Source organism: Parus major, chromosome Z (genome assembly GCF_001522545.3).
Source record: "Parus major isolate Abel chromosome Z, Parus_major1.1, whole genome shotgun sequence".
Taxonomy (NCBI): Eukaryota; Metazoa; Chordata; class Aves; order Passeriformes; family Paridae; genus Parus; species Parus major.
Window position 1 is genome coordinate 62,345,302 of NC_031799.1, and position 11,584 is coordinate 62,356,885.

The 11,584-nt window shown below is 40.3% G+C and overlaps 1 protein-coding gene across 1 annotated transcript; it reads right to left on the minus strand.

The window, feature by feature from the left end:
• Window positions 1-832: 832 nt before the first annotated feature.
• On the minus strand, window positions 833-11,571 carry TFAM (transcription factor A, mitochondrial). Its single transcript, XM_015652299.2, has 6 exons — window positions 9,038-11,571; window positions 7,091-7,161; window positions 5,068-5,217; window positions 3,613-3,708; window positions 2,731-2,787; window positions 833-1,757 (listed from the first exon to the last, which is right to left on the minus strand). Exons 1-6 carry the CDS (start codon window positions 9,318-9,320, stop codon window positions 1,542-1,544), a joined length of 873 nt encoding a protein of 290 aa, XP_015507785.1. The 5' UTR covers window positions 9,321-11,571; the 3' UTR covers window positions 833-1,541.
• Window positions 11,572-11,584: the final 13 nt, after the last annotated feature.

Sequence of the window (11,584 nt, forward strand, 5' to 3'; positions counted from 1 at the left end):
TTTCTCTCTCTCTGTCGTTCTGAGAGAAGGAGTAATCTGTATGTTTACTCAGGTAGTAAAAGAATCAGAAGCTTAAAAAGCTACAAGAGTTCATAGTATCAGGTTTCAGTCCAGCAGCAACAACTAAAAACCAAGCTCGCTGACCAACGCTGCCTCTCCCCGCCCCCCCTCCACCCCTGTTTCACCTTCCCCAACATCAGGGAGGATTAGGTTAGGTATCAGGAAAAGGTTCTTACCCCAAAGGCTGGTTAGGCACTGAACAGGCTTCCCCAGGGCAGTGGTCAGGGTACCGAGCCTGTCAGTATTCAAGTAGCGTTTGGACAACACTCTCAGGCAGAGGGGGGGATTCCTGGGGTGTCCTGTACAGAGCCAGGAGCTGGACTGCATGATGCTGATGGGTCCTTCAACTCAGGATATTCTGTGATTCTATGTGCACTGAATCATTAGCTTGAGCTGGTTTGCACTGGCAGAATTCATCTATAATTGCTTCAAATTTATTTCTGCAGTCAACCCCTGGGCATTGACAAACTGATCAAGCACAAAGGGTTTGAGGAAAACCCCATTTTTTAGGTGATGGTGTCCAAGGCCAGGTTGGATGGGGCCCTGAACAACCTGATTTAGCGAGAGGCATCCCTTCCTATGGGAGGAATGTGGAAACCATGTGATCCTGAAGAACCCTTCCAACCCAAGCCTTCCTAGAATTCCATCATTATTTTGTGGATCACTCAGAATAGATGAGATCCACCGAATAGTGAAAAAGTTGTCCTCGTTCTAAAAACAGATTCCTCAAAATACCTATTTAAGATGAAGAGACCACAGGAAAGAAACCAAACACCTCTAAAGTACGTGTATTTATTACACCAAAACTCAAAAGTCCAAACAGTTCACATTTTCATTTTTTCTTCTAGGTCATCCCAATGTGACAACAGCAAGACAAAAACGTTTGTATGGATCCAAACAAAACCAGGAAATAAAAGCCCAATAAAGGTATGTTCATACAAAACTCATATGGTTTTTAAATGCAATATAAATGGCATACACAGATTAACAGATACAAAGACAAATGCATAAAATAAAAGCTAGCATTTTACATTTCTTGGGCCTATTGTTGAAATGTAGAACATCTCACTAGCAGTAACAAGGAGGGAATAAAACACAGCAGTGTTAACTCAGATTTCAGCTCATTTACAGAATTTAGATGGTAACTGTGCAGAATATTCTTTCATAAAGAAAGAATCTTTTTTATTCTTTTCATTAAAAAAAAAACCAAACTTATAAAAGTTGGATATTATGTACCATTACTGGAGAGCTCTGCTGATGTCAGTGGTTATCAGTATTCACAGCTTTATTGATTGATTGCTGTTTTACTGTTCAGGCTATATCCACAGTGATTATTTCAGTCAGTTCTGAGAGACAGTAACTCCTCTCTTACCTGATCACCTTTTCAAAGGGCCGTTCATGGGTTTTCCAGATTTCAGTGCTAATGCTGACTGCAGCATTAACACAGCAGGATAGAAATAGGACAACTAAAAGGGATTTTTTTATTCTTCAGATTTTTTTAATTTTGCCTTGTTTCCACCTGAGGAAGATTTTTTTTTTGTTTCAGCTTGCTTTGCAGTTTCAGCAGGTTTCTTTTTTAGCCTTTGCTTTTTGGAACGCACCAGGTCTTCACGTCCCAGTTCAATCATTTTTGCTTCCCATGATTTCATTTCATTCTCATACCGAACCTTATCATCTTCAGCAAGCTGCAAGTATGGCTGAAAGAAAAGAAGGTGTCAAGAAGTTACAGAAGGGGCTTTTTCTGAAAAACTGCTACGACACAAAGGTGACTTAGAACAACACCTGTGCAGTGAACAGCCCAGGCGTTTGCTTTCACCCCTAGCTAACTGGAAAAAAAAAAAAATCAAATGGGCAGAAAAATACAAAGCTTTAGCACTAAATTGCAGTTATGTCAACAGCTGGCCATTCCCAAAGAGGAAATGTATTCAGTACTGCTACTAACAGTTAAAGCTTTTTTATTTGAGCACTAGTTTGAGACAGCTAGATTACATGAGGCACAGGAATAGGTATTGTTGTAGAACTATTTAAAATTCTTTTTCTACAGTAAGAATATGAACCTAGGGTGTGTCCTAAGTACACATTAAAAAACACCTGGAAGAAGGGCATTCAGGAGGAAGGACAGTAGAGTACAGAATACCTGAAAATGTCAAGGTTTAGTTTAGATTTCAGTACAGCATCCCTCCACTTCCGATTTGCTCATCTGCAGATTTGTAGTTCAATATACTGAGAAAGCTGGCAGAAAATTATCCCCCAGACAACCAAAATTAATAAATTACCCTGTACACATCACTTGTAGATTTCTGTTACTTTCCCTTGTAAGAAGTCTTTCCATGAGCAGCAAATTCCTATGCTGGTGTTTAGAGATATTATGGATTATTAGAAAAAAATCAAATTGTTGCATATTATTCCACCTTCTTCTAGATATTGCTTAGCATCCACTTTAAGGCACACCAAACTTCCATCCTATCCCACTGACTCACATTTCAACAACACCGAATTAAATAGCTACCACTGGAATAAAGGTTATCAAGATGCATGAAAATCTTGGAGTATTTTCCTCATTATTTTATTTTGAGCAACTGACTTCAAGATTTTGTATGAACTTGTCAATTTTGACTCTAGTTTTTAATTCTGATTAGATCAGAGCCTCATCTAAATCCTCTGACATACCTGCTTTTGGGAAGTAGACAGTTTCTGCCATGTATCAAATAGTTTCTTCAGCTTTGCCTAGGGGATACAGAACATGCAATATATGAGAGATATTTTAAGAGCAGACTGACTTCAGAGAAGTACAGATGAATACTGCATGAGGGAAAGTCAAGCACAAACCAATGCAAAAAAGCACAAAGTTACAAAAGCTTGCTTCCCCTTATTTACCCTTTTAATGTAAGTAAATAATAATCTGTATAGTTCAACACAAGCTCCTGGGCATCATTTAGGCCACATTTACAGTGTGGGCCACAGTTGACTGAAAAAACCTGCCTTGTACATGGAAAACTGAGGAACAAACCATATCCACCATCCTGACCTACTGACTAAATGTGTAGGAGCACATGAGGCACACAGGGTGGGTTTCTAGCACTTCAAGTGCTATTAATCCACCAGTGTAACTTACATCATCCCAAATCATAGTTTAGTGCAAATTTGTGAGTTTGCTGAGAAAATAATGTATTTCCATAACACCAATGGAACTATAGGAGGTACAATAAACTGCTACTGCCAGAACAGGAGCACACCACCACAACTCCCTGAAAAACTGAATTACTACATCAAAACTAAGGGAAGAATAATTCTCTTCTTACAAAAGGAACAGATAAAGTCCGTAACAATCACGTGCAAAAAAACTGTTTTAAGCCTGTATACGCACACAGCACTTTATACAGGCCATGCTAGCAGTATAGCCAGATCGCCTCAGCTTAAAAAAAATAACCTAAGCAATGCAGCATCCAGATAGTGAACTACTGAACAATATCTTTGAAAATGACAGAATCTAAACTAGATTTTTCTGAATACAATGGTTATATTTTAGAAAAATAATCTTTCCTGTCTTACCACAGGTGAAGTTCCTTCACTTTCTTGAAAATTTTCTGACAGGAAAATGTTAAAGCCACTACGAGCTCTCTTAGGTTTCCCAAGCAGATTCAATTCCTAAAAAACAGGAAGAGAAGTTATTCCATCAACCAAGCATGAATTTGTTCCAAAACTAAACTCAGCATTTATCTTTATATTTTATACAAAAATCAAACACGAACTCTTTCTTTGGTGTTTTATTGTGTAAACTGGACTGTATGTCAAGACGCTCTTCAAGTGCTTTTCAAGACTAATGTTAAACTACAAAAAGCTAACAACTTTAGTTTGCACAAGTTGTTGTAAAAGCATTTAAAACTGATTCTTACTTAATTTAAGTCTTCCAGAAACAAATAGTGCTACTCTGTAAATTCAACTCTAAGAAAGTAATGACAGGTTTTCTATTATTCTTCAGTAAGGCTTCAGTTTCTGAAGTGAAATACTGCCTGTGTGCAGAGAAGAGGGCAAACACTTATCTGTTGGAGGTAAGAAGGTAGAAGAGAACTGTGTTTCTACTATCAGAATGCTTTGCCTACAGGGCTGATGGCTAGAGAATGAAAGTACAGCAAGTTATAGATGCAATTACACTTTCTATTTTCCCCAGTCCTGACATTTTGACTGGAGCCTAGGTGCTGTAAAATCTGCTTATATATTAGATAGGCCTACTGAATTCCTTGTGGTGCCATACTCTAAAATAGATCAGCAGAATCATTAAGATTAAAACTCCCTCTAAGTAGGGGTCTTTTAAACCAAATTTGTTTTGCTTTTGCTGATGAGAGCAATGTCACAGTTTAATTCAAAGAAATAAATAAACAACACATAACCCCTTTGATTTTTTTCCAGACAAACCTGTACTGTACTGTTACAGATGGTTCTGTCTCTAAGGATTTATACATAAACCAGCCAAAAAGGAAAAGGGAAGAAGGTCCTTATGAATATGCTAGTAAAGGACACAAATATATGTCACAGCAGCAGCTACACAGTGACAGAGCCCAAAAAAGGAAGGAAAAAAGGCTACTTCAAACAGCTGCTAGCTTGTAGGACCTCATCAGCTAACAGATACAAGGTCTCTGTAAAAAGCCATTTCCGGATGTCTTCCCAACCAAAGAAAATATTGCTGGTCCAAATGTCTTTTAGTGTCTATCCTTTCACTGGCAGCTCTAGAAATAGGGAGGAAAAAAACCAGAGAAGCTACTTCTAAGAACAAAGATCCATGCTAGTCCTGTGCTCTTCAAGCATGGGAAAGCCACTAAAATAACTGCTAACACCAGTAATTATTTTAGTACACAGCATTTTGGGGGATTTGTCTTTTTTGTGTGTTTTTTCCTATTCTGTGCTGCTTCTGTATTTCTAAAACATGCTTCAACTCTGCTTTGTATACTAGACAAACAGATTTCAAGTTCCTTAAGAGAAAAGAAACCTGAACTTCAAAATACTTACTCTTTTTGCCCTCATCGATTTTCTCTTTTCCAATTGTTTTCTTCTTTCCTCTTTCAAAGCTGCAGCCTGGGCTGAAGTCAGTTGGGCTTTATAAGCGGCCATCTGCTCTCCGTATCTTTTCCAGTCTGTCTTTCTTGCTTCCTCATAAACCTACAGCACAAACCACCACCAGTGTTAAACTTAAGCAAGATGCTTTCAGTCAGAAGCACTTAACCATTAGACAAGCTAACAATTCTACCCCATGAGCAAAAAATTACAGACTAAAAAACTTACACCAGATTTTCATGTTTGATTTGCTGTTCTACATTTCAGAGACACAAAAGGAAAGGTACACAGAGTGTAGTCCAGAAGGGATGTGAGAGCACCTCAATTCTACTGAACAAAGATATTTCCTTTAGAAAACAGAATTTAGTCCTAACTGCCTCTAATTGCTAACTGCAGTCAAGGAAGAAAAATCATTACTTTGCTATAAATAGCATTTAAATTCAGCAATGATCAGCAAGTCCTAGAGTTGCTGCTTTATGTTATCCCTTGAAACTACCACTCACAGAAACTTCACTACTTATGACTTAGTTTGTTGACTCTTAAAAGAAATTTACATGAAGTAAAAGAAGTTGGTCCTTTCTTCAAAATTAACTGAGGTTTCACCTACCTTATACATGAGATCAGAACAACTTTACAAAACTTGTATTATACATGTAATGCAATACTGCCATTCAAAAAGGAGAAAGAACTGGTTTGCAGCCCTACAGTTACGTGGAAGAGAGCTGTCATTTCTCTGGCAACAGATTAAAACTGTTAAAGTCAAGATCATGTACAAGTTCAAGTGCAAGTAGCAAAGTATCTTCCTGTATTGGGTTTGCATGGCTAGATTTTGGTGGTGAAGGGGGTACAGGGATGGTTTCTATGAGAAGCTGCCATGTCTGCTGCTCCATGTCTTGGAGCCAAGGGCAGCCAGCTCCAAGAGGCATCCACTACTACATCACATCCAAGAGCCCGTCAGTATGGTGGTGGCACAAGAAGAAAACTGCACAACTTCAGCCAGAGAAAGGAGGCAGACCATATCAGAAGAACATTTTTACTGATCCTAAGGTCAGGGAAGGAGAGGTAGGATATGCTCCAAGTACCAGTTTAGGTTCCCCTTCAGCCTGGGGTGCTGCCTATGGTGAAGCAGCTGTGCCCCTGCAGACCATAGGGAACAGAGATCTACCTGCAGCCCATGGAGACTACACTGGAGCTGGGGGAGGCACAGAGGGGGCTATGACCCTGTGGGGGACCCACAATAGAGCAGCCTGTTCCTGAAAGACAGCAGCCAATGGAAAGGGACACATGCTGGAGCAGTTCATGAAGAACTGCAGTCCATGAGAAAGACTCACATTGTGAGCAGTTCATGGAGGATTATCCCCTGGGGGATAGACCCCAAGTTCTCCCACTGAACAGGAAGGAGCAGCTGAGGTCAGTCCAACACATGATGGACTGACCTCAGCCCCCATTCCCTATGCTTCTGCACTGCTGTCAGAAGGAAGCAGAGAAATTCAGAGTGATATTGAGCCTGGGAAGAGGGAAGAGTAGGGGGAAAAGTGTAATAGGATACAAGGTTTTATTTCTCATTATCTTAGTCTGATTTAATCAGTAATAAACTGATTTCCCCAAGTGAAGTTTGTTGTGCCCTGACAGCAATTGCTGAGGGACCTCTCCCTGCTTTATTCTGACCCACAAATGTTTTACTTTGTTTTCTCTCCACCCAGCTGAAGAGAGCAACCAAGAGTGGCTTTGGTGGGCACCCAGCATTCAGCCAGGGCCACCCCACCACACCTCCCTGGAGTTACTGAAAGCTCTCCATTCTCCCAATTGTTTTGATGCCTGAACCTTTGTACATGTGTTTTTTCAAGCCCTTTAAAAACAAACCAACCAACCAAAACAACCCACCAGACTCAACAAAAAAACCACAAAAGACACCAAATCAAATAAAACCCCACCACCTGTAGAGTTCAAAGTACTCAGGGAAAGGATACAACCATACCTGCTTCTGTGAAGCTGGCAACTCCTTCCACGCATCTGCTATTTTTTTAATCAGTTCCAGGTTGCTCGCTTCTGTACATTAAAATGAGAAAGCCCAGAAATAAAGATCAGCATTATATCTTTAGTAAACTTCTTCACTTTTTCCCCAAGGAAAGCTGTCACAGGTATCATCTTCCTGTACAAATGCATTTTCATCCTCTCATAAAACTAACTCACTGTGGCACTTAAAGGACACTACAATATTTGGAGGATGGGGAAGAGTCACTGCTCATCTGGAACACAACACACAGTTATAAACTGAAGCACCATTTTAAGGCAGCTATTATTACTCCACAAAAATTTCATATTTTTGCCTTTTGAGCTGGATCCTTTTCTATACAACACAAGACGGTCTGAATTTGGACGGGGGAGCAGAGAAGAAACCAAAAGTAAAATTTCCAGTTCTAAGTTTTTTAGCAAAAAGAGTCTGCTGAATTCTTCATTCAAGCATAATGCGACTTCATCCACTTGATATAGCACATACACTTTGATTTTATTATCCTTTACTTACAATACCATTCAAATGAAGTTTAAAAAGTAATTTCCTCCTCAAACAAACAAAATTAGTGACTTTTGTCTACTTTGGTCTTTGACTGACTGTCTTTGCCTCTGGCTCTCACACTAGGGTGATTTGATGAAACTTCCAGCCAGACTTGAATTTGCAAAGGGGAAAAGAATAATTAAAACCCAACAAACAACAAAAAAGCCCAAAGCAAACAAACCCCCAAACAAACCCAAGTGTGGTGCAAAGAGGATGTAAGGTTTTCTTTTCTTGAAAAATCCTTTCCAGGCTCTCCCTCTACTTCATACTAAAAGAAAAAACAGACAAGCTTCTTCTCCCCCCTCAGACAAAGCTCAAACACCTCATGGAAAAGCATAATTAAGCTCTTCTCAGTGACCTGACTTTCAGAATTCTGGAAAGACAAGGCAACTGGAAGGTTTTAGTGCAAGTAGATCAACTTCAAAACCTTTGAAAATATGGTGCTTTGACCACTGAAAAAAAAGAGAATAAATTATTGGGTTATTTTTGACCACTACCTATCTTGGAACTAGAAATCCCCAAATTCTCAATTTGTATATCAGATCCAGCATGTTTATTGACAGATTATTCAATTTTGGAAAAGTGGAAAACACTGGTGTGATATGTAAATACAATATACTCTGATAGTTCAGGTACCAACCTAAGAGAGTGTGGAACTCTTGAACTAGTAAGCTAAACAGGGTATCAAATGGTTTTACCTACTTAAATCTTGCCCAATATGACCATAGTTCCTTAAACATTTTAACCTTCAACAGTATTTTAAAACCAGATCTTTCTATTCTGCAGCTCTCTGGCAAGATCACTGCATTGCCTATAAGTGAAGTTCTTGATAGTAAATCAAACATATTCACAGAAAACCATTTTTCTCTAAAAACACTTACTTTTTCTCCCATATACAGTGATGTAATCCAGGACCTGCAATTTTTCAATTACTAAGCCTTAAAGTAAAATCATACACAGCTCATAAAATCAGTAAAAATGTACTTCAAATACATTAAGAGTTCAAAAATAATTGAGAATCGTAAATCACTGTATTACCTACATGAGATAGTTCATCAAGCATTTTTAAAGTTACATATGTTCATTCTTTTGACTTCTGAAGCACGGAACACCAAGCAGGCACTTGCAGGCAATGAGTATGGCCATGCTAGATTCACTTGGGGAATGGTATGGATGAACAGATGGTTTGGGTCTCTGAGATCACGACTTTGGATCGTTCTCGAAGCTCAGTTTTACAAAGGGACGGGTTGTTCCGGCTTCCTGGCTCACCCCACTTTGGGGGACGCAGACCATAGTCCTGCTCTGGGGGGCGGCGCCCTGGCGCCCAACATCAACAACCGCGGGCTCGCCTCCACTCAAACCTCGTACCTGGGTTTTTTTCCCTAAAAGCCGGACGGTTGTCCATCACAAAACGAAGATAGGCGGTGAGGGGCCGCTTTGGGCGCTGATCCGAGCTGATCCCCCGAGAAAGGCGCTGATCCGCCGCACCACCGGCTTTGCACACAACGGCACCGCCGAGGAGGGTCCCCGTCCCCCGCTCGCACAGCCCCGCTCCGGTCCCGTACCGGAGGAGCCGCCGCCCGCCCGTGGCCGTGGCCGTGACCAGGCCCAGGCCCGCGGCCCGGCCCAACAAGCCCGCTGCCACCGCCATCCCGGCCCGTCGCGCCTGCGCGCGACCAGCGCGCGGCACCCTGGGACAGCAGCGTGAGGGGCGGGCCCGGGGCGATCGCGACAAGGTGACCGCCGCGGTCCCGACCCCCGGACATGCGAGGTTGTGAACTGCAGGCAGATTGTGTGCGCGTGCAGAAGCATATGCGGCCAGGAACCCGAATGGAGATCAGAAACCAAATGGCCACTAAGTATTTCTGTTAATTAGGTGTGCCCAAAACTTAACTCCACGGCTTCACTGGTTTTTTTTTGTCTTCGCAATGACTAGCTCTTGGGCGCAGCTGTGTCTGAAAGAGCAGACGCCACAGCTCCAGAACAGACGAGTTCTCGGAGAAAAAGAAGTATTTTCTTCCCCCCCATCGTAGTAAACAGCACATAATAAAGTAAACTTTTCAGCCCTGGAAACAAAATTTGTATAAAAAGCATTAAGGGAGGAGCTCTGAAGGTGCAGTAGTGGAGGCGTTTCTCTACACAGATTAAACCCAGACACTTCATAGTATGACTGAAGTCTTAAATAATGTATTTATCATTTCATTCCAGTAATTTCAAAAGCAGAAAGGCTGAACTGCTAGGAGTATCATAAGAATCAAAGACTTAGCTTCACAGCTCTAAACCAGCATGATATAAGACAAGTTCCTTTTTTAATATTTACATATGCTAAATAATACATCTTACACATGGGTGTTGGTTTTCAACCCTCCTGCTGGTTTCATACTGTGATGGAAAGTCATTCATGCATGGCACAAATGAAACATTACCAGTTAAAATATAAATGTTCTCAAACCATCCCTAAGACAAAATGATAAACCGAAAGAAACCAAGTCAAACTTCTGATTTCACACAGTTCAGTACATATTCCAAAAATTTAAACTTCTAGTACAAACAGATTACTATTTTTACTTAGAAAAAATAAAAACTGTGAACACATTCCGACGGCCAGTTTTCTACAATAATTTGAGCAAGAACTATAAATGATGCCTTTGCCTTCCTAGCTACATTGCCATAGTTCAAGTACAATGAAGCACTCACAAAATAAAATCCATTTATCCACCTTGCAAAATGTAGCGAATAGGGATATTTTAAGATTATTAGAACCACTCTCAATCTTTGGTGTTTCAAATATCACCATTACATCACAGATAAAACTAGCACAGAAATTACATTTTCCTGTATGTGACCAACTTAATGTGAGCAAATCAGCAAACATGAAGTTAACATTCCACTGGTAGGAATAAAAGCTCCTACTGTGCACTTACCACCCATATGCCACGTTCCAGTTTGATGCATACTCAAATAAATAAAAAAAACAAACAAAAAAACCCCAAATCAAATATATCTTTTATCTTAAAATATATTTTACGACAAATTTCCCAGCTGAAAGTAATTTTCCTTTCATGTGCAAAATACAGAGAAAAACATTTCGTCATCTTTTTTTATTTTCAAATAACCAAGAAGAATGAATGGTAGTGTTGTGAATTGATGTTGTAAATATTGGCTTTTCACAATTATTCTGATAAATGTTATATGCTATATGCTTTTGCTATATTCTTTTCTCTCTTAGCAAGTTATAGGCTTAGATAGGAATTCTGAATGGTAAGGATATGTTTCATCCGGACAAGACAAGATAACTCCAGCAGGCAAGACAATGGGAGGACCAACCTGTTTCCAACAGAAGGACAGTGGAAAACAGGCTATTATCAGCAGCAGGAAATAGAGAGCAAACTGTTATCAAAAAGCCGGTACCAGGATGTTGGCAGGGGGGAAAGATATGAAGCCCAGCTGCCCTCAGAGGAAGGATGAGGGGCTTGGACTGTTACCAACACTGACCATTTGCAGAAGAAAGGAAACCAAACTTCAAATAATGCTGACCAGCTAGAATGATGACCAGCAAAAAAATGCTGGCCAGCAGAAAATAAAACTGTGCAAGAGCATGTTCTAAGGTGGAACCAGGGAGGGGACATGCTTTGAATATGCATTAAACCCTCACAGCAGGATGGGATAAAAAGGGAATTCCCAAGATACCAGGTGTGCTCTTGGCAGCACGCCAAGGCACCCGCCCCTAACTCTTTGCTTTATTTTACATCTCTTATTGTCTTTATTAAACATTTTTTAAAATTTTGTAGGAGTGAACTTCGTTTTTCACAGTAGGAAATCAAGAGTTTTTCTGCTTTTGATCTATGTTTTAAGAACAGATTGTTCATAGATCATCCCTCTCCAGCACTATTGGTTTTCCACATGCATAGTCTG